Source organism: Lissotriton helveticus, chromosome 7 (assembly GCF_964261635.1).
Source record: "Lissotriton helveticus chromosome 7, aLisHel1.1, whole genome shotgun sequence".
Taxonomy (NCBI): Eukaryota; Metazoa; Chordata; class Amphibia; order Caudata; family Salamandridae; genus Lissotriton; species Lissotriton helveticus.
The window spans coordinates 138,540,979-138,565,506 of record NC_136068.1 but is presented as its reverse complement, the minus strand read 5'-3'; the positions used below and the strand labels follow the sequence as shown (position 1 = coordinate 138,565,506).

At 46.3% G+C, this 24,528-nt stretch overlaps 1 protein-coding gene across 3 annotated transcripts in view; it reads left to right on the top strand.

Annotated features, from left to right (window-relative positions):
• The first annotated feature begins 18,421 nt into the window (after positions 1-18,421).
• Positions 18,422-24,528, top strand: part of LOC144768246 (interferon regulatory factor 4-like) — a 237,736-nt gene continuing 231,629 nt past the window's right edge. Inside the window, exon 1 of one of the 3 annotated variants that reach the window (XM_078651763.1) lies at positions 18,422-19,675. In XM_078651763.1, the coding sequence (XP_078507889.1) occupies positions 19,502-19,675 (174 nt within the window). In that variant the 5' untranslated portion in view covers positions 18,422-19,501. The remainder of the gene's footprint in view (positions 19,676-24,528) is intronic. The other 2 variants (XM_078651765.1, XM_078651764.1) reach the window with 2 other exon arrangements.

Genomic DNA, 24,528 nt, shown 5'->3' with positions numbered 1-24,528 from the left:
GTAACATCAATAGGTTTTGATGGAACGCCCTCCACTAACCCCTTGTCCACACTGATCTCCTTTGACTTGGAAAATAACACCACTGACACAACGTTTTTCTCTCATCCAACACCCCCGATGTCATTATGGGACTTGACTTATTGAAACATTTCCGAGCTACTATTAGGTGTTCACAAGACGGGGTTCGAGTCATTCTGTACGACAACCCGACTCTGCTCAGATCTTGTCCCACTCCACGCATGTTTTCCATCACTGATGCTGACTTGTCCCTACTCGACACTCTACCTCTGTACCTGTGTGCCAAAACTGACTCGGACGTAGGACGCATGATGATTGACCCTGTGCATATAACTGTTCGACAGGACGCAGTGCTCCCAAAACTTCCACAATATCGGATATCGCCCGAGGGCGAGAAGGCATTGGTAAAGATCATCCAGTCCCTGATAGATGCAGGAGTGGTAGAGGAAGTAGTTAGCAATGTTTGCAACAGCCCTATCCTACCCATTGTAAAGAAGCAGGGTGAGGGAGATGAGAAAGCGTACCGCTTCATCATCGACCTACGAGAGGTCAACAAAGTAGTTGTACCTCAGTACCCCGTAGTCTCAGACATCACCACCATTCTGACTCTGATTCCTTCCACTGCCACCACCTTCACGGTAATCGACCTCAAGAACGCATTCTTCTCCATCCCCATCCACCCAGACAGCCGCTACCTTTTCAGCTTCACCTTAAAATCCCGCTCGTACAGATTTTGTAGAGCACCCCAAGGCTACACTGAAAGTCCCAGCATCTACAGCCAGGCCCTCAAGAAACAGCTGGACGCAGTCCAGTTACCGGATGGAGTGGTGTTGATACAGTGCGTCGATGATATCCTTTTAGCGGCCGACACCACTCCACTTGCAGTCACAGCCACCATCCAACTCCTGCACTTCCTCGCGGAAAATGGCCACAAGGTCTCCAAGAAGAAGTTGCAATTCTGCCAACCCCAGGTCACTTACCTAGGCCATCTCTTGTCCAAAGACGGGAGGAAACTTACACCCGATCGAATTCAGACCATCCTAGAAACCCCTGTCCCTAAGACACAGAAACAAGTCCGCTCCCTAGTAGGCCTCACCTCCTTCTGTCGACAGTGGTTACCAAATTTCAGCCTCATTGTGAAACCACTACTTTCCCTGCTGGCCAAAGATGTCCCCTTCCCGCTCCCTTGGACCCCCGAATGCCAGTCCTCCTTCAAAGAACTACGGGACGCCCTTTGTTCTGCACCAGTCCTAGGAACCCCCGATTATACAAAGCCCTTCTCCCTCTACACTCACGAAAGGGAGGGGTGCGCTTTGTCTGTCCTGACTCAGTCCATTGGCCCCAAGCAATGCCCATGTGCCTACTTCTCTGCCACTCTTGACCCCGTAGCCAGAGCTTTGCCTGCCTGCCTTCGAGCTGTAGCTGCCGCTGCTATCTCTATCCGACAGAGTGAGGGGATCGTGCTCTCGAACTCCCTTACGGTGTTAGTGCCCCATGCGGTTGACACCCTCCTAAACCAGACTAAGACGCAGCATCTGACTAGTGCACGACTGACTGGGTACGAACTGACTCTGCTTGCACCCCACATCACACTGAAAAGATGCACCACGCTGAATCCAGCCACTTTGTTGCCCCTACCTGAAAACGACCCCAATGTGTCCCCTATACATGACTGTGTGACCCTCACGGACGAACAGACCAGGAGTAGGGTTGACCTCCGAGACACTGCTTTTCCAGATCCTGACGGAGAACTATGGGTAGATGGCTCTTGTATCAAACTCCCCGATGGCACCACCTCAGCTGCTTATGCAGTTACCACAGCCCGAACTGTAGTTGAGACCGCCTGCATCACACAACGATCTGCACAGGCAGCGGAACTGATTGCCCTCACACGAGCGTGTATCCTAGCAGCAGGGACGACAGCAAATATTTACACAGACAGCCAGTATGCCTTCGGGGTGGTTCATCATTTCGGGCTCTTGTGGAAGGAGAGGGTATTCCTGACCTCACACGGCACACCCATCCTACACGGAGATCTAGTCTCTGCTCTGACTGAAGTGGTCCTCCTTCCCAAACAACTTGCTGTAATCAAATGCCAGGCACACAAAAAGGTGACGGACATCATTGGGCAGGGGAATGCACTGGCCGACATCACTGCCCGGACCACAGCTGAGAATAGGACAACGACACGCATGTATGTGACCAGGTCACAAACAGAAAAATGGAAGGACGCTAGGGAAACTATTAGGGACATCCAAATGGCCAGCTCACCCCACGAACTGACTGAATGGGCACGGGTGGGACTGAAAGACGATGAAGGCTGCTGGCGGACAAAAGACACGAACAAATGGTTGCTACCCAACTCATATCTGATCCCCATACTGACCATGGCACACTCCCCTGCACATATAGGATCTGCCCCTATGGCCGAACCTGTCTCCAAAGTTTGGCACAATGACAAGATCACAGACTCAGCTAAATGCCTAGTCCAACAATGTCTGATATGCCTGCAGCACAACCCTGGGAAAGGAACTGTCGTACTCTGGGTGGGTTTGGGGTCCCCAATCATCCATTTGAAGTCCTACAAATGGACTACATCCAACTAGAAAGATGCCAAGGTCTGAAATATGTACTTGTTGTCGTGTGCGCATTTAGCAAGTGGGTGGAAGCCTATCCAACTCGCGACAACACTGCCATTGCTACCACAAAGGTATTACTGAAGGAATTCTTCCCTCGCTACGGCCTTTGTCGAATTTTATGGAGCGACAATGGCCCCCACTTCATAGCCGAAGTCATCCAACTCATCTTGAAGGGGTTGGGTGTCAAACAAAAATTTCATGCAGTCTTCCACCCCCAATCTGCCGGACTGGTTGAGCGACATAATGCCACGTTGAAGCTCAAACTAGCTAAGATAGTGGCTACTACAGGACTGAAATGGCCAGACGCTCTCCCACTGGCATTGCGTTCCACCCCCACCAAACACCATTTGACCCCTTACGAGGTCGTTTTCGGCCGACCTATGAGCGTTTGGTCTGCACCGAAACCGACGTCCATTCACGACGTCCCGGACGTCCTAATGTCTGACTATTTGTACAATCTGACTAAGACACTGTCTGTTATCCATCAACAGGTGCTGCAGGCCATCCCCGATGCTTCCAGGGGTCCCGGACATGACCTCCAACCTGGAGATTTCGTGCTAGTCCGAAACTTCCAGCGTGCAAAGAGTCTGGAACCTCAGTGGACGGGCCCCTGGCAAGTCATGATCACCACCCGAACAGCTCTTCGAGTGGAAGGGAAGAAACACTGGCTGCACGCACATCATTGTAAGAAAATCTCCTCAACCCTGACGACGACCGAAGACGTGGCCACCCAAGAAGAGCTCCTGAACCAAGACCGACCATCCCTGAGCTGTTACACTGATACAGAGACACTTGAACTGGCTGAATTCCCCGATCCCACTGTGCCATCCAGAGAAGGGTTTAACCTGCGACGAAAGGAGGGAGCTTCGGCTAAGCAGACCACTGGCTAAGTTACAATTCTCAGAGCGGCCGCCTAACACTACTAAGGCTGCCAGGAGAGAAGCCAAACGAAGTCTGTGGTTCTGCCCGCTACCGAGCCCCTTGAAAGTGATGGAAGCGCCCGATACGAAGATGATGGAAGCACCCGACAAGAAGGTGATGGAAGCAACCGGACATCCGAAGACCCACTACAGAAACCCAAAGACTGACAGGTTACACAGCTCAAAGACTATTGCCCTCTTTATCGCCCTTCTCTTTTGCCTCCTCCTCATGACTACCCTCTGGATCGTGGAAGAGAGCGCACCAGCTCCTAAGACATTTCTAACTACTGCACAGCCTACCACCATGAAAGAACACTACCTGGTCTCTCTTTCACCTCAACTCCGAGAAAGACGTAAGGAGTTCTGGAACAACTCCTTCGTGCAGTTGCTGCATCAACACAACCTTGCTGCCAATGCCACAAATTGCTGGATCTGTGGGTTGATACCACATGCCACTGGACATTCCATCCCCTTCATTCCTTCACCTTTCTCTGTCCATGGTTCCTGCCTTGCTTGGCTGATCCTCTTGCAAGAGAGTTACAGGGATAATGCCACTTCCAGAAAAACTATGTCGCACTTTTATCATGGGGTCTGGCTGAACAAAACAGGTAAACTGCTGCTCCCTTTTGCCCTCTGACATCCAATGCCTCTGTTCACATGGACATCCCTGCCAAAGAACGGATTGAAATGCAGGTGTTCAACAACCCAGCCACACCCACCTTCTCTTACCTCCAAAAACGAGCAGCTGCCACCCTGACGGTAGCCCTATCTGTCGTCAACATCTAGGGCCTTGTATGCATCGAAGGCCTTGGGACACAGTTGGTGGGCCACAGCACTTGTCGCATCACCAGAACTTTGGACTCAACTGATCCACCCTCTTTTGTCACCTCTCCGAACATGTACTTTGTCTGTGGTACATAAGCCTACACATGGCTCCCAAAGGGTTGGGGAGGTACCTGTTACATTGCCTTCATCCTTCCTCCGACCTATGTGGCCCCAGCAAACCATCATCGACAAAAGCGAGTAAGAGACATTGAGCAAGCCGACTCCACAGGAGCACAGTTCCTGGACGCAATGAAGGGACTTGTTCCACTCTGGGGTCCGATGGCGAACAGCCGTGCCATCCGACATTTGACCCAGGCAGTTGAAATGACGATGAACATTACAGCTGGCATCCTCACAAACAATACAGCCGAGCTTCAGGCCGTCCGCCTGGTGGCCCTTCAGAACCGTCTTGTTCTAGACGTTGTTCTAGCGGATCGTGGAGGAGCATGCCGTATCATTGGGTCCAGCTGCTGCACCTACATGCCAGACAATTCGCCCTCAATCTACAAAGCCATTGAACACCTCCACAGACTTTCCTCAGAAGTTCATCAGGAACAAGAAGAATGGTCGCTTGGGAGTTGGTTCTGGAGTACTGTAAAAGACTGGGGGTGGAGGTTGTTTATGATCATATTGATACCGATTGTCGTAATATGTGGATTCTGCCTGGGTGTTCAATGCTTGCCACCCCTGTGCTCACTTTTTGCTAACTGTATCTGCCCTAAGACTCTGGACTTTGAAGCTGAACGCATGAAAGCTTTGTATGATGTAGAAATCCGTAATATGATGGGGATAGACATAGATTGACAATCTGGCTAGATATGTTGAAAAGGGAGGACTGTTAAAATCTAGATTGCGACGTAAACATTATCGGCGCCATCTTGTCCCTTTTCAGGCTCATATGTGCGCGTAAGTAGCAGCCATTTTGAATGTCATGGCCTCTCTGCTCACTGCCGATAGCCAGCGCGTCTCTCTCTCTCCCTCTCTGACCTCGCAAGCATCCCCCGCGCACTGACAGCCCCCGCTCTCACATGCTTGGGCCATAAACCACCCCTTCAGCGCGGCCCTGCCTCGGAGCCACATCCCGTACCCGGCTAACACCTCCCTCCGTCCCTTTCATGATCGCACATCCTTTGATGAACCCCCTTCCTCTGTGCCCGATTGTCCGGCCCGATACCAGGCCATCACCTAGCCCTGCGGATGCAGTTTATTGCCCCTTACAGTAGGAAGCTGTCCCTCTTCAAAGGATCTATGACTGATCAAAGCCCCCACCCCATGAGATCCGATCAGCCACACACATTCCGGGAATCGGCGGAATATCCAGCTGCGCGATAGTCATCACCTACTGAGATCGGGGTGGGGACTTCTACTGTAAATGTGTGTGGGAACGGGCTTGAAGCGGGGATTCCGAGGATGTCTTTCCGTACTTCAAAGTATTTGACAAGAACATGTTTCATACAATAAAGCCATAAACCTGTGTATAAGAGACCAGGCCTCAGAGATGTGGTTAGAGCACCTCGAGAAAATACCCTGTTGTCTGATTTGATGTGTTCTGCTCCGTCGGAATAAACCTCTGTTTCCTGCCTTCGAGTCTACAGCGCCTGCCTCTTTGTTTGATAATTTCGAGTGGTATGAGAGGCGACTAATGCCGGGCAATACTTAAAGGTTATCGGTTGAAATCTGCCTACCCTTTTACAGGTAGGAAAATGCAGCAAACTAGGAACTCAAAAAGGAATGTCCTCTAGGAGTAATTTTAACCTAACTTCACAACATTCTATAACAAATGAAGGCCTATTTCAAACAGCAAGCATTCATCATTCAACCAGAGGGATCACTGTTAAAATCAATAGTCAATATATTGGCACAGAAACCTACATTGATATAATCAATTTATTAAAAATATAATACAAGATTTTAAAAAAAGTCATACAAGAAGGGGAAAAAAATCCTTTCCCTCAACAGACAACAATATCAATGACAATGCCACATTTTTTTTAAAATAACAACACGAGAGTTAATGAAGACATTAAACTTTGTCATCAGGTACCATAACAATACTAAAATCTATACAAAATCACCCTGATGTATCGTAATTCATCAACATTTGGAGTAAATTAAGAGTGGTGAGTTTATGGTAAACAGGCGTTGACGCGTTTCGAAGGTATAGTATGTTTGAACCTTCTTTTTCATGACTACAGTGACCTGTACTCACGCTGATTAAAACATCTATAATTCAAACACATATATTAAATCAGTGAATGCTTAAAGACAATTATTGTTTTGATTAAAAACATAAGTATGAACAAAAAAACTGTAGTTATTCTAACTCATTATTTCAGAATAAGAAAGAAAAAAAGCAGGAAAAACATCTTCAGTTTGTGATACCAACGCAATTCTCCTCTTGATCCCAACAGTACCCTTTTAACATCTGTAGCAATCAATCCACCAATTATCCTAATATTACTCACGAGTATATGCATGCATTCATCACCATCCTGTACACACATGATTTTAATGCCACTGCATAATACAGTGCTTACCTACAGTGAGCTATTCTTAGGAGTCAAAACACTATATGGCCATTAATATGTAGGTCCAATTTTCTGTTTGAAGGAACCCAGAACTGATTTATACCTAATAGGGGACCACATACAAGAACAAAGAAATATATATTTTTAATTTGGTGGTCTACAAAACCATATTTTATTAATTCCTCTAACTATAACCCAGATGTAGTCATGTTGATAATGTTGACCTACTTACTTATATGCACTTATCTATGATGGAGAACTTGCTACAGAATTGGTTGTGGGGGTTCGTAGACCAGTTGCATAACACACTGGACTGGTCACCTCCTGTATTAATCAAATATTGCGCTTATTAAGTAATGGACCCAATATTGGCTCATTAATTATAGTTATTATTGCTACAATTCCATATGCTTTTGCACCCACCTTCGGTCAACTGGTTTAGTTTGCCTTATAACCGGTTTTCCTTCTTCCACGGTGGTGGGATAGCCGTAATTAAAATCTAAACGATTTAAATGAAAACACAAAGATCAGTACCCCCTTCTGATAGTTGTTAAAAAAATTGGTAACTTACTTTAGTATGTGCCCGTCTTTTTTATGGGTCCTTGTTGCGCTATGGCCCTTTTCTTAGCTACAAATTTAAAGACCAATGGGAACACATACGCGTATTAACTTATTCGTTTATGACATAAATCCTAGCTTACTACTATATCCTCACTGTAAAGTTAAAAAGTTCTATATTCAAACCAAATATATTCTAACCACTTTGTAAAACTGGCTGTGCTATATTCCACTGTTAGCCCGGCGCTTCCCACTGTCTATCAATTATAACCGGGAGCGCTTACCGAAATTTCCTTACAGTTAGCCTGCAGTCTGTGTGGCCCACAACAAGTAACTGTCCCCATCTTAGTGACTGCTTAATTTCCCATCCTCAGTACTATCCAAGTCTACACTCCTGTATTGGTACTCACCACGTGCAGGAAACCGGAGGTGTTTTGATTCTTTTGGTGCTGGCTGGAGAGCCGACAGGACACTGTCCCGTAATGTGCTGTGTGGGCTTAGTGCAAATATTGTCATTGTAATGGTCCCCCAGGGAGGAGCAGGTGCAACTAATAACTTGTAAACATATTGTGGGGGGGGGCTGCAAGGAGTGCAGCAGTCCACCCAGAAAAGTTTATTTTTAGAATTTCGCGTCTCCTGGACCTTGAATACATGACCTCAGGAGACCTTACCCTCATTTTTAAAGCACTCTGCGCCGGAGCTGTATGCTCTCAAGCCAGAGTGCAGTGACCCTTTGTGGATGGTTTAATGGCTGCATTTTGTGGCCTGAAGAGTGCTACAGAAAGACTCAAACACACATTTATGGTTTTTGGAATGAAAAAAGCTTTGTTTTAAACAATTTTATGACAATTATTGCTGCGCATTACCATGTGTGTATTTATGAGGAATACTTTGGAATATGGTTATCAATAAATGATTCTGATGACTTTCTGACAAAGCTACAAAATCTGCTTTTAATAGGTTGATGTGATGATCCTCTGCTAAAGCAAATAGGTCAGCCAATTATATTTTGGTGTCTCACCCGTTGACAAAGCAAGGAGGTCTGCCTTGCTTAAAATGACATCCCTTTATAATGTTACTTTACCTTTAAAATTAACTCAGAAATTCACTGGAAATAAAAGGGTAAAGTAGCGTTATAGTTGTGTCTGGAAATAATATCTTACTTTACAGTTAAAAAAACAACAACTCAGAAACGTACGGAAAAAAGCAAAGGTCAAAGCGATGTTATAATTAGTGAAAATATTAGTTAAAACATAACATTTTAAATTTAAAAAACTGAAGTAACTATAACTGGTACCTTCGTCATGCACTACTTATGACCTCAGATATTACATCAGTCATGACATATTGTATAACATTCTTGACATCACAGATGACATCTGAAATTACATCATTGATGACAACACTGCATAGTGAGGGTGTGAATTAAAATTACTTCATTTAATTATAAATGGTGAATTTGGTGTTTTTTTAGTTTAAAATGTTACGTTCTAGCTGGCATTTTTCCACTGACTAACCTCTTTAACTTTGGTTTTATTCAGTTAATATATATATTTAAAACCCTCCTAAACCTTGTCTGTTATAACAGTGTACTGTTTAAATTCATTATGTGCATGTTCATATGGGATATATCACTGTAGCCGTAAACTCGCAGTTTTAGGTTATACTTTTTTTTATATCTATGATTTCTATACCTATAGCTTCCCAGAGACTGGAACTAATCTTCCTATGCGTGCTACAGGTATATTGTTATAAAAGTACTAAATATATGTCTTACATTATATATTACATGGACGCCTGCCATCCCTATATAAAAGCGTGTCTCTAATTTCCACCTTACAGGTGACTTGCAACATCTCAAGTCACCTGTAATAATGAAATCATGCAGCTACTCAACTGTAATAAGCTATTCTGGTTTAGTTGACAGCCATAACGCCTCCTGGCAGGACGAAATGGAGGTCACATACCATAGTTACGGCTGCAGTTTAAATGACAATGGAAACGAAAACTGGCTTTCCAGTCTTATGGTTTTTCTTTTCTAAAACAAACAGTGGTCAGCAGGAAGGAAATATCTGCAGCAACGTATTTAATATTTTACACTCTGATGATCACGGCAGGAAAAACATAAAAATTAACACATTGTTAGCTTCAGTTCATTTGTAATGTGGCGCATATTAAATTGATTTTAATAGCAACAGATTACTAAGTGCTTTGTGCCGGTTCTGGTGGTTCAGTGGACTGATGCGTCATCTGCAGGGGCCTGTGTTCGATCTCATGGTCAAAGGTTCAAATTCTGGCGGGGCCTTTCAGCCTTCTGAGGTCGATAAAATGAGTACCGTTGGGTAACGATAAACATCTGTTATTCAGCGCCAAGAGACTTATGGGTGAACGTGTGCCTTACAAATACACATGTTATATGTTTGCGGTGTGTTTAACACATTGCACTAGATTTTTGCGTTTATTCAACTTCGTTCATCTACACAGAACTTCTCAGTAACTTGCAATACCCTTCAGCTGTATGGCTGGGGGTATTTTATTCCATCTATATTGTGCACTCTTTTGAAGAACTCTTGACATTAAACGTCATCCCCAACAAGTAAGACATTTCTCATATTTAACCTACGCTCCAGACAGGTTATCATCAAGTGGAAAGGGATGAGCGGCAGCTGGCCATGCGGCAGCCCAAGGGTTAAAATAAACCATGTGTCGAAATACCTCAGCGGCGCAATCAGTCAATAATACAATTTCCAGGGTGTGTGTGTTTTTTAGGTTTCGAAACCTGGCGAGGGGCGAAGCCCCTCCCAGATCGAAATCTATTGTTTTCAATAGTGAGGTTAGGACAGCCTCTGTTTCCAATTGGCTAGCTCCATAAATGGAGACTAGCCATTGGGAGACAGAGGCTGTCAATCGCGCTTTCTCACGAAAACGCGATTCGGGGGCGTTTCTGGTGCTTTTTTTAAGCCCCGCCCCTTTGTCCCGGGCCGCGCTGCGATTGGCTGCCGGCCCGGGACACCCCCGTGACGTCATTCCCGGGCCGCGCTGTGATTGGCTGCCGGCCCGGGACACCCCCGTGACGTCAGCCAATCACAGCGCGGCCCGGGACCTGACTTGTTTCATCATTGTGTCCCATATTTGGCGAGTACAAATATACCTCCTAACCAAAAAATTCTAAGAAATTAAGAAGCAATGAATTACCTATGACGATAAAGAGCGCAGTTTTATTTTCTAGATGGCAAATAATTTTAAGAGGCGTCTTAGAAAAGGTATTTTCCAGGCATGGAAGCTATACTTCGCCTTCTGCCACGGCGCTTCTGTTTACAAGACGTTCTCTGCTGGTTAAGTATCTGGTCTGTAACATCTGTGTTCAGAACGGGAGGTTTTTCCTGCTTGTGAACTTTAAAACTCCGATAACAAAAGAGCACACCTGGCCTAGTGACCCAAAACAAAAGAAGAAATGGATTAAAAAGGGGCTTTATCTGTTATTAACCCGAGACCGTGATATCTTCTGACAGCATGAGCTAAGCACCTGTGTCTGCTCTAAATCAACCTACTGCAGCGCGAGAGAACATTGCTACAGGAGCCGGGGCTTTCTCCAGAGTGGAATCACATTTCCCTTTTGAGTCTCCGTGAAAAGGACTTTTTTATTATTTTACTTCGAAGGGGGCGGATCGATACTAGTTCTGTGAACATAAATCCTACATTAATCCATATAACACGTACAGCTCAGGGGAACGACAGTGCAGGTTTTAATAGACTGCCCCCACCAATTTAACTAACAGGAAATCTGTGGGGCCTATTTCTCTGGGTGAGGGTGCACTTCAGTTTCCGGCTCCCCTTCGCTGCTGCTGGACCATCAGTGCGCGCGCCAACCGGGGCCTGCTGCACACCAGTTACAATTCGAGCACCTGACTGCCGGAAGCTGGAATTAGATCATCACTCATTTCACACAGGACTCCAAATATCCCTCAGACGGTAATAGCGTCACTGGAGACTAATTAAACTCACTAATGAAGTCACTTGAGATCCGTGCTAGTGACTCAGGAAGGAAAGGCTGCATAACCCAGGGCAAAACTGAGGTAATAAACCACTTACTCTGATAAATGTTTACTGTTGTGTCAGCATGCCGTGCAATTACAGCAGGGGCTGTGCGGGTAGCTAACTTAAAAATAATAATAACTCCCCTTGCTGTGGGTCATGTGCACAAATTAATAACATGATCGTTTGACATTTTTTAAAGTACAGTAGCGGCTTGGACCGGTAAATTGTGGCGATTTTGAGTTGCTCGTTGCCTTAGGAATATCTGTGGGAAACTGCATATATTTTATATAGACGTATAAAGTTGGATTAAAGCACTGTATTGATCGTAGAGAGTGATACCCAGTGTGATGCTGAGAACTGCTGCACATAAACGTATGAGGCGCAGAGAGAAAAAATATGTTCACATTACGATACAAGGGCAGACCTGCCGATGGGCAATGCACCGAGGAATTGACTGTTAAGGCGCTTCAAGCCACAGAAAAACTGAGCCGTGCGTAAAGGAGTGACAACTAACATGTGGAGTGGCTATGTGAGCCAGAGGCTACTGCTAGAGTACCAATAAAGCGCTGCTGAAACCGATCTTTGTCTAGGTTGCAGTATATTAACTTATTGCCTTCAATTCCTTGAAAGGGGGCGGCTCGGGCTGAAATGGCAGTCTCCTCTCCTTCGGGCGAGGGGCGCATTCCAATGACGTTTGACGCCGTGAGTGTGTGAAAGAGGCTACTTTAATGAGACAGGTGTGCTTCACATTAATAACCAATCACATTAAATGCCATACAACTACATTTTATAACCTCGCTAATGCACTGTATTCCTGAATGCCCCAACGCCCCTGCCCTACAATTATCCATCTTGTTGAACTCAACTGACTTCCCGGGGTCCGCTTTCCTCTTTGTCTTTCCCAACTCTGCTCAAGTGACCTCTTAACCTGAGACAATTTGTAAACTCACCGACCCCCCACCTCCTGAGCGGATCCGCCTGTACCATAGTGAAACCAACCCTGCTTTCTCTCCTTCCTTACATTGTACAACCTATCAGCATTTGCTCACAAGTGAAAACATCCTGTAAATCATATTCAGCAATAACGCACCTGTTCTGTTACAACATCTCCACCTCACGATGTCTTAACCAACCCCTAATGACCCTCCTTGCAGAAGAGCGAGGACTTCCTCCTAATTGACTAGAACCTTTCAAACAGTGCTTTAAATGGGAAAAAATAAGTGCAGGTACTCATTAAAATGAGCTAGAGTTGTAGTGAGTGGGCGGGGCTGGGCGGAGCTAGGGGCGGGGCTAAGGGCAAGACATAATGATAATTAACAACTTACATAATAGTTGCAGCACACAACAAAACACATGATAAATGTGTTTATATAAACAAAGCAGGTTAACTCATTATACAAAATGAAAGAGAAATGCGATAATATGTTAACTTTTCCTTTTTTTGCAATAGTTGCACTTTCTTAATGCCATACTGTTAATTGATGATGTTTGGCACAATACTATATATTTTTGAGAACGTGAGTAGGAAGAAACTGAAAATAACCCCACATAAAACCAAAGCTCTTATGGCAACTAGCAAATGAAGCAAATCATCATGACCCTCCCCAGAAGATATCTCTTGTCTCTTCCATCGATCTATCCATTCATCCTTACATCCAACCATTTACCTGCTGATGTCCACCATTTACCCTTTACATTCTGTCGTCTATTCGGTTTTTCATCCATCATTCAGTTTTTCAACATTCCGTCTGTCCACCCTTCATATCCAAACCTATCCATCCATCCTTAAACCTATCCATTCATCCTTTCACTCATCCAGCTCTTTATCCACCCTTTCACTCATCCATCAATCCTTTTGCTCATCTATCCATCAACCCTTCCACTCCTTTATACCATCCACTCAATACCCCCTTTCACTCATCCATCATCCACCCTGTCATCCATCCTCCCTCAATCCATTCATCCATCCATCCAATCTTTCACTTACACATCCATCATCCGCTCTTTTATCCAATCATCCACCCTCTTTAACCCATACATCCATTCACTCATCCATCCATTGACTCATCCATCCATTCACTCATCCAGCCATCAATACATCCACCCTAGCTCACTCATCCATCCACTCACTCACCCACCAACATTCCCTACTACGTTATTCATGAACCTTTGTCACCATAGACATGTACACACAACGTGCCACCCATTTTCTTTAAAATACCTCCTGAGCATTCCTTGATTCTCTCTCTCTCGCACGCGTTTTTCTTAAAAAAAAAGTCATGCAAATGCAGGCACACTGGGTAATTGAGACTTTTTTTAGGAATGTGGGTTTCTCAGTGCAGAACTCTGTTAGATTAGCGCTCAAAGAGCCTCTTCCATCCATTGTCTGGGCATTAACCCTCTGATCCAGAGAAAGTACAGGAAGTGTGAGAATCTGCCGCCCTTGCCACTGCTAAAATGTATATGTTTAATGTACTTTTCACTACCTGAAGTGCTGCGCTTTGAAATCACACGCGCACACTAGCAGGTAAAATGAATCTCCACCCTGCTTTGTTTAGCACAGCGTGACCGTGAGCACCTCACAAAATTCAAGTGAGCCCTGCCGATTAGCTCAGCAGGGGCTCGGATGGGGGCTACAGAAGTGGCGCCTTGGCTGACAGAAACGTCCCCACCTTCTCATTTGCACTCTCAGCCAGTGACCTCCCTTTTCATGAGTACCGGTACTCTCCTCTGGCAGAAGAGAAGTGCCGGTACTCAGAGTGACAAATCTAAGAAGTCCCGATACTCCGTACCGGTGAACACCGGCCCATTTAAAGCACTGCTTTCAAATCCCCAGACCTATGGCATGCACCACTAGCGGAAGACCTCCGGGGGAGCAAGGCTCTTTCTAGCCTGCCTCCCCCAAAGTCCTTTTGCTAAAAAGATGTGCTGTTACTGACATTGCTGCCGACTATGGAAATGAAGAACCACGTCACAGTCCCGACTTGGGTTCAACATCTTTTGCCTGGGCAAATTCCTTAATCTTCCTGTGCCTAACAAAAATGAATGGGACCTTGTGTAATGTAATTGATGCTCATGTATAGTGCTCCAATACTTTGCAGTCAAATACACGGTATATAAATCTGCAAACATAAAAAATGAGGGAACAAAACTTCAAAAATGCCATATCTCATGTTGGGGGTATTTCAAGAGGCCATTCGGTGAGGAGTAAAGATGCATCACTATTGACAAATTTAAATATCGCCCAAAAAAAACCTTTTGTGATATGGGTTTTCCTTAGTTAACGGACCCAGGCAGTTCATTGCAAGCAGGGGCCATGTGGGGGAGGGGATGCAGAAAGAAGCGGTATCCCTTTCTGTATTTCTAGAGGGATCACATGTCCTTTGTCCGAAGACAAAGGGTTGAATACATATTTATGTTGGTTAATACAGTAGAGTGACCTTATAATCAACCACTGCTGTTGTTGGATAAATACGAATTACAGCACACTTCAGCAAGCCTTTATAATCAGAGTTTTTAGGCTTCCTTTTTAGGTTTCGCCTGGCGTTTACTGAGCAAGCAGTATCGCGCAGGCGAAAACTTTTGTTTAGAAGTATGGAGCTTTCTCCCGCCTCTGTCTTCCATTGGCTAGCTCCATAAATGGAGGCTAGCCATTGGAAGACAGATCTGCCCATCATTGCCGGAGCAGATTCGTGGGCGTTCCCGCGATTTTTACTCATCCCACCCCTTTCCCTACGTCATGCGGCGGTGTTTTTTTTTTCTTTTTCAAGCCATGTTTTTGTCATTTGGTTGCCTGTGGTCTCTGTGTTATGTCGTGCTTGGCTCGTGGCTGTCGTCTCCGTCTTCGCCCGGTATGTATGCTCAGGTTATCGTGCATGGCTGTCGTCTTTGTGCCTGTGCTCCGGTTTTCGTGCGTTTTTTAATTTAAGTTGCCATGGAAGTAATAGCACCGCACTTTCCCGCCTTATGTCTTTTAGTAATCAGTGCAATGTATATCAGCGGTAACGCATATGTCATCCAGTTTGTGTGTGTCAGAATTCCACCACTGCTCTCAATTCGAGTTGCACTATTTCTTGTTGTTTTTTTAAACATTCATCGTGCGTCGAGTTCCCTACCAGGGAAGTACAACACTCCGTTTTGGTTATCAGCATTCACTCCTGCCTCCGCCGGGCATCATTCAACTTACAACTGCCATTACTATCCACGTGGCCTGGTTGTTTTCCTGGCACCGCGTCTGTTGCGTAGCTCTTGCCTGCCATTTCTATGTATATCTTATGAGCGTCGCGCTGCCATTCAGCCAAGGGTCCACGCCTTCTGCAGCAATTACGTTAATGGTCCGTAGTCACCCCTCTTTCTCCTTGCCTGTTATGCAGTGCACTCGCCTCTGGCAGTCCTGGGTCTTGGGCTGATCTCGACTGTTTTCAAAATGGCCGCCTCCCGGTTGCCGCGTAGCATAAACCAACGATAACGTGATGTTCGCCAGTTCCTTCACTTTAAAAGCTGGGCGATTTTTTTAAGGGCAGCACAGTGGGGCATTTACGTCTATTTGTCCCTGACCATCACAGTCACTGTTGCGCAGGTGACACTTTCCTCCCCGCGCGGCCTGCCACCCACAGGGGAACCATGGCACTCGCTTGATTGCGGTATCAGCCCCGCGCTCCACTCTGATTCCAACGTCTCTCCACAGGCAGGCATCAGCCGTCACCGACACCTCCGATCTCGCAGTACGGCCAGGTCGCTCTCTCCATCAGGTGAACCGCACATTAGGCTTTCATGGGCAGTGTTTAATGATGCAGCAGAGGATCGAAATATACAGGATAATTAAAATATAATTAGCTGGACAGCGGGAGCCTCACATAGATGTGGCCATTTCGCTCGTGTGCCACCTAGCACCCCCACTTTTCAGCTGTTTATTTCATTTTGCTATTGGCCACAATAGGAAAAGATAGGGGAGAAATGTAGCAGCGCACTTCAGTCACTGTTTCTCTTGCACTGTGAGTGAAGGATTTTTCCTCATCACATATGCACATTCACCTAAAATAAAGTGCACTTCAGTGCCCTGGCTGGTAAGCTAGTACTTTATTTCACCAGTGCTTTTGCTCTTTTCCTTTTTTTTCTTAAAGATTACCTTTTCCATATGCCAGTAATTTTTAACATATGCCTGCATGTTTAGGAAGTGTTGTTTTTGTATTCTTTGTATAATTGTGGTACGTATTTGTTTTCAATATAAAGTAAAAAATAACCACTATGCCACCCTGCTAAGACCAAGCCTATTAGCTTTGTCAAAGCTTATTGAATTTTTATCTTGCAACCCAACCTAGCAGGTAGCTTTTTAGGATTTATCCACCAGTCAGTGCAAGCTGTCTGGTTGGAAAACACCTTTTGTAGGCTTACCAAGAACTTACAGTGGACTTACCATTGGATGGCTTCATGGTCACTTTCATGTTTTGTTTCATAGTCGATGGCTTTTCTTGTGCATCTTGTTCTTGTGTTTGTTCCTCCCCTGTAGCATAGACTCTTTACCATCCTTTGACTGGTATGACTTTTATTCTTCCACTGCTCACTTTAGAGAACTATTTTTTTTTTTTTTGCTTAAGCACCCCCTGAGAATACATATTTTCCAGCTCTCTCCCTCATGCACTTTCCACATGTTTCTGTCTTCGTCCTGTTGCAAGCTGTTTCTCATGTGCTTCTCCCACTGGCAAACTATCCTTCCCCCCCAAGCTTCAGACCGAGACCCTGTCATGGCGACTTGGATGTAGCTTGTTCCCTTGTGCCTGAAAAATGCGAAAGATAAATAAAAGTGTAGGTTTCAGTGTTTTTTTTTTTTTTTAAGTAACAAACGTTTTAGATGGAAATGAAAATTGGGTTCTGTTTTGCCTGAGATGACTCTTGTGGAATACAAACCTACTACAGCCGTGTGCCGCTTCAGCAAGTATCAGTAACACTTTCTAAAAAGTTTGGCTTACAGATATATCACTTGCAACAGCTCATACAAATGCATGCTTCAAGTTTAGTGGCCTGATTCAAGTTAGCAGGACATCAAGACCTGAAAACACGAAAACGTGCATGGTCAATGCCTTCTGGCACTTTAAAAAGATCTGCTTCCAAGGCTGTGGAATGAAAAAAACAATTATTCATGCAACTCCGCACTTCTAGCCGCACCTTGCCTGCCACCACGTGCGTACATGCTTTTTCACTTTAACTTAAGTCTGGTTTGGGTGTGATTGAAAACTGACTCCTTGCAACACCCTTTCGACAAGAGCAATGTTATGATTAAGGACAGATTTAATTACATTTGATCAGGTTTGAAGTAGCCGTAATTGCACACTGTTAGGGTTCCACGTCCAGTGCTACCCTGTTTTCCCCTCCTGTGTGGGAAAGGGCACGTTGTAGGTAATGACTTTGATAACTTACCCTTTAAATCTGTTGATATTTCGAAACCATTGCATTGTAAATGCTTGTTTTTTTAAGCCTCTCAGATTTCCTGTTGAGAAGTGTTACTACATCAGTTTGCGCGTCTAGTCCTCGATTTACAAAGGTGTTTAATTCCCCCTAACCTCAACAGTTTAAACTTCACAAAATACGCAAATTGTGGTCAAATTCAGGGCAAATCACTTAATCTCCCCGTGCCTAAATGTGTAAAGCAAATACGGGGCTCATGTAAAGCGCTCCAATACCATCCGGTCGAGTTGGCGCTATATAAATAGACACAAAAAAAAAGTTTTCTGTCCCGGCTGTCGTGCGCGTTGCTGAAAGTGAAACTAAAAGACTAGAATAGAAAATGCAGAGGTGCAAGTTCGGGGCCAGCGTAAGCGCCCTTTTGGCAGTCTTCCAAGACAGCAGTAGCTGTGTGTGTGGTTTTCTCACGTTCAGTACAATTCAGAGTGAAGCTGAGACACACTGAGGCACCGGAAACAGGATCAATACTTGATCCTCGGAGAGCAGGTCTGTGCAGGGGAAGCTGCCTCGGGCTGGGGGTGCGAGGGGGCGGGGGCCAGCTGGCTCTGATCTGGAGTCTGCACACGTGTTCCTTCAGAACCGAAAGCAGCGTCAGGAGGAAGAGCCCGCGTGGTTTCACTTTCAGGCTCCGCCGATCGGAGGGTGCAACGCCCGGGAGATGCCCCGGGGTAGGTGAGACGCAACCAGGAAGCCGGGAAAAGGGAGCCAGGAAGTAGGAAACCGAGGTTCCGGCGAGGGCAGAGACAAGAGAAAATCAGGGGTCGATCGGGAGTGCAAGGGAAATCGGAACCCCGGCAAGAGAAGATCAGGAGCTAGGAGAAGATAAGGAGGCGGAGAGTTGAGGAGGAGATCGGAATCCAGGGGAAGTTCGAGAGTGAAGGCAGGATCCGGAGAAAGTGTCTGCCGGGGGAAGATTAGGATAAAATCAGGAGGCAGGAGAAGATCGGGAGTCAGGGGAAGATCGGGAGTCAGGAAGAAATCAGGAGAAGATTGCCTAACAGGGGAGGTTTAGGAGACCCTCAGGAGAAAATCAGGAGTACCGAGATAGCAGGAGAAGGGCAGAAGTGGGGAGAAAATCGGAGTCAGGCAAGTTCAGGATCGTGGTCCCTGAGAAGATGCGGAGATCTGAGGGATGGTTAAACACTAGGAAAAGATCGGGGTCCGATAGTGCCTAGAAGAGCAGCAGAATAGAGGCAATTAGGGTCCTCCAAGTGTCACCAGAGACGTTCCCGAGGGGCGTCTGCATTTGGGGGAGCAATCCCTTTCCACTGGGGGTTTCTTTGAATTCAGTGGAGCGGCCGTATGAGTGTTTCTGGTTTGCTGCACCTGGGAGAGACTGGGCTACAATTCCTGGCAGCATCAATACTCAAGACGGATTAGGGAGCAGGGTTCCTGGGGTGTCTTTAATTAGGGGGGTTCTAGGGCTTCTGGGATATCTGTGATTATTAGGAGCAGGAACTCAAGGGCTCCTGAAAAACAGTTTTTGGACATTTTTCTGGGGTTTGTAACTACCATGTCTGAGCTGGTGACCCAGATGAAGTTAAGGGAATGGCTAATTGCCCAGGTGGACAGTGGCCGGTACCCAGGCCTGCATTGGGAGAATGCGGAGAAAACCATCTTCCGGATCCCATGGAAGCATGCAGCCAAGCAGGACTACCGGGAGAATGAGGACGCAGCCCTTTTCAAGGTAAGGAACCACATGAAAGATGGAAATTTGCAAAGGTGCAAAGTAGGCTCAAGGGGTGAGCAGATAAATGCAGCGCTCTTCAAGGTAAGCGACCTGCGAAGGCAGGAGTCATGGGAAGCAGCAAACTGAACATACTAGATGGAGGGTGGATCATGGGGAAGCCGCCTGTGCAAGGTAAGGAAATGTAACAAAGCAGGGGACTTGAGGCACAGTAGCATGGCGACCCAGTAGAAGCGAAGGCCAGTCTTGAGGTCCTTACCCTCCTGAAGGCTGGCAGTGTAGTGTGCAAAGCAGCAACATGCGAATCATATAGGCATCCAGGACCGAGCACATCATAGCTGTCTTCAAAGTCAAGAAGGTAGGGTGAGAGAATACAAGAGACGTGCTGCTGCTTACGGCTGTGCGGTGATTTTATTTTAAACTTTTGCACTTTACTTTTACTCAAGCTGATGAAATAGCTGTGTGCTGCTTTTTACTTCACTCCACATTTCCTTCCCTACCTTCCCTGTTGGGTGGTTGCGCCGCTGGACTCCCCGGTCCACCGCGAGCTGATTACGAGCTCGATTGATGTGGATGCAGCCCATTGGCTGCGACACTTGTTGGGGATTACCTACTTCCGGTCGAGGGAGGTGAGCAGTCTAGCGCTCCTACCTCCTCCTCTTCAAAAACAGGTGCAGGGAGGACGCGCGCTGGATGCGCTGCTGCTTACGGCTGTGCGGTGATTTTATTTTAAACTTTTGCACTTTACTTTTACTCAAGCTGATAAAATAGCTGTGTGCTGCTTTTTACTTCACTCCACATTTCCTTTCCTACCTTCCCAGTTGGGTGGTTGCGCCGCTGGACTCCCCGGTCCACCACGAGCTGATTACGAGCTCGATTGATGTGGAGGGAGCCCATTGGCTGCGACACTTGTTGGGGATTACCTACTTCCGGTCGAGGGAGGTGACCGGTCTAGCGCTCCTACCTCCACCCCCTCCTTATAATTCGATGCAGGTCACGACGCGCACAGATGCGCGCAGCGGGCGTGCCGGTGGCGCGCCTAAGGCAAGCCCGTCTGCGCCCATCCGCGCACGGCCGGGACCAGGGGCCAGTCCCCCTGCTGGGCGGCCATCCACTTGGGTGTACTCGGCAGAGGAGATGCTTTCTCTACGTGGTAGAGTGCTCCTTTCCAAGCCTATGCCCACTCTAGACAACCGCGATTGCCCCAGCCCGGCGCAACATCCCCTCCCCATCCATGCTGTTGCTGTGCTGCCAACCAGTGTCCCTGACTTGGACCCTTTACCAACCAATTCCCCTCCAAACGGCCCGGCTGCTAAACACGACTGCCTGTCTAATTGGTATCTGAATATCCGCTCGCTGGTTAAACACCAGGTTGAGATATTCTATCTTCTCGACACAGTGAAGCCGGACATACTTATGTTGTCTGAAACTTGGCTTACAGCAGATTCCACCCCTGACATCCTGGCAGCCGTGCACCGCGTTAACAGATACCCAAAGGTATAATGAAGTTCAAATAAAGACCAAGTTAAATCCAAGTCCATTTGTAATTGTATTAATCATCTCATCATTACAAATTTCTTAATTTTCATCCATGCGATAAAGTAAATTTTTTGGGTTTGAAACTATACATCCAAAATTCATTATTTCCATATCCCTATGCATTTCGGGCTTGTCCAGCCCTTCATCAGGGGAATAGTCTGTGAAAAAATAAAAAACGGACTGATATCAGTGGTGATATCTGCTCTACAAACTTCACATTAAACACACATTATTTCAATGAGAAAACAACTGTTGTTTAAACATCAAATCATCCTCAAAGAGCTTCATGCATAATCGTACATTCAACTGTGGACCTAATGTTGAATAAATATCAATATTATCAATATTAATAGTGAACTACGTAGTGAAACAGAATCTAAAGAACCGCCACCAAACGATTGTTATTGACATCAAGTAAAAAGAATCCAGTTAAATACAAATTCGGTGAAGACAGGTGTCTGATTTCAAATGAACTATAGGTCGCGTATACAGTGTAAAGAAGATACACCCTCCACCACGTTAAACAAACCATGACCAGTCGTGCCCGACTTTTTGTGCCAAAAAAGGTTGTCAGAGATGCGGAAAATACTCACTGGAAATGTGTTACCGAGACGCTATGAATCACAGCTCTCCATTAGCGTTAAAGGTTTGTGCTCATGTGAGTGTAAAAATAGCACACAAGGTGTGTTCGCGTTTAGACAACAACGACGGACTGTTTACTCGTCCGAAGTGTGGGGGCCATTTTGGAACAGTTAGAGAGCAGAATCAAACGGGGGCCATGATGGAAAGGTGAAGAAACAGTGATAACGAAAACAAATACCTCACTCATGAAAGACTAAAGTGCACAAAACGAGTATGAAAACTCATGGGGGACCCAATCCGAAATACAATGTCTAAAAAAGGGTGAAAGAGCAAAAGTGAGATATAAATGCATATAGGTACAATGATACGCATGATAATACATAACAATTCAGGATAATCATGAGTTAAAAACATAATTAATCTGTTTCGAGATAGCAAAGAAATTCCATGCGATCATTCAGCCCTGTGATTGGGTCCCCCATGTGTTTTCATACTCGTTTTGTGCACTTTAGTCTTTCATAAGTGAGGTATTTGTTTTCGTTATCACCGTTTCTTCACCTTTCCACCATGGCCCCCGTTTGATTCTGCTCTCTAACTGTTCCAAAATGGCCCCCACACTTCGGACGAGTAAACAGTCCATCGTTGTTGTCTAAACGCGAACGCACCTTGTGTGCTATTTCTACACTCACATGAGCACAAACCTTTAACGCTAACGGAGAGCTGTGATCATAGCGTCTCGGTAACACCTTTCCAGTGAGTATTTTCCGCATCTCTGACCGACTTTTTTGGCACAAAAAGTCGGGCACGACTGGTCATGGTTTTTTTTAATTTTTTTTATTTTTTTAAATCTGTTTATTAGCATAGTATTTCGAGCAGCAACATGTATACAGTTCCATATATATATGAGCATATGAACAATCTTCGTGGTACATACATGCTTGCTCAGATCATAGAAAGAGTCATAGTGTATTAGATTTATCATTTTCATTTCCATTCTGCTTCAAACGAACAGTCCCAACTATACCCGAACCCTCCCTCCACCCACATGAAATCCCACCCGACACTCTCTGAACAGGTACATCAGGTAAAAATCGACAAGTGGGTGACGCCCAATGAATTAACACATTAGAATTCGAACACACAGATATGGTATGGTAGCATGTACTATGGGACAGGGTCTTTCGCACCCCAACATAGTGCACCGTGGGTTGTAGCCGTGCATGGAAGAGTGAAGTAGGGCTCAGCCGTACCACATGTGGCTACTCACTCGCGTCCTCTTCATCGTCAGCATTGTCAGCCTCAAATGCCCCCACTATAGCGAACCAATCCAAGGAGATCGGAGTCCTCTTGTGCCCCCTTCGTTCCTCTCTCTGTAGGGCCTCACCCTCCGCCTTACCCCAGCGTATTACCTCCGCCCTCCACAGGTCAGGGTCAGGTGGTTTAGACGATTTCCATCTGATCGTGATAGCGCGCTTCGCCAGTAACAGAGCCAGATCAGAGAAGCGCGTCGCCACGGACCTGGTGCGTGTTGATGGTCCCAATCCCAGTATTGTATATTCTAGTGTAGGGGACCTGGATAGAGCACCGGCCTGTTCAAGGGAGGTATGTACAGTGGACCAGAAATACCCTAGTTTAGGGCATTGCCATAACATATGTACCAGTTTCGCTTCGTCTGTATCACATCTGGGGCAGTTGCTTTTGGATGCAGGGAACATCACATGGAGGCGGTATGGTGTCAGGTAAGCTCTGTGCAGTAGCATTAGTTGTATGAACCTGTATTTGGGGTTCCTGGCTACCTTTTTGGGGAACTGTAGTATGCGTTTCCACTCAGTGTCTCGCAACGGCCTCCCTATGTCTGTTTCCCACGCCGCCCTCAGTGGTATCAGTGTAAGTGCCCTACCCGCTTTTATGCTAGCCGTGAGCCACCTGGTCAGATGGCCACCCGTTCCCATGAGGTAGAGCATTGCGACGAGGGGGTTCATACCAGGTTCCTGCCCGTCCGGCGACCATTTGCGTGTAAGATAATGGCGGAGACCAGCGTGTAGAAGAAAGGAGCCGTCGGGGATGCCCTGCTTGGTCTGGAAGTCCTCAAACGATAACAGGTGTCCCTCTGCATAGAGGTCTCCCACATTTGCGGCACCTGCATCATGCCAGGGCCCCAGTAGGGTCGACGTAAGGGTGCCCAGGCCCAGAGGTATTCCCAACAGAGGTACTGTGGGGGCATAGGGTGTTCCGGGGGATGTGTATTTTATTGCTTTCCGCCAGTACGTAACCGCCAGTTTGAGAAGCGGTGGGGCGTTTCTAGGTAGATCCGAGCCAGGTAGTAGCAAGGTGTGCACTCTCCCCTTAGCGTGGTCTTCCTTTGAAACAGCAATCTCATGAAGATTACGGCCCGCCACCCAGTAAGCGAGCCATTGTAGCTGGCATGCATAATTATACGCCCTGAAGTCCGGCAAGCCCATACCGCCGGAATCAGAGGGAAGCTGTAGCTTGGCCAGACCTATACGCCGACGGCCATGACCCCACACAAGCTCGGTGAGGAGGGAGTCGAGGGTCCGAAACGTCACCGCCGGGATCTGGAATGGCAGATTGGTGAAGTAATAGATGAGGCGGGGTAGCATCACCATCTTGGATATAGCCACCCTGCCGGGTATGGAGAGCGGCAATGTCAGCCAGAACTGAATTTGTGACTTCAACGCCCTGATAGCCCTCCCTAAATTGCCATCTATCAT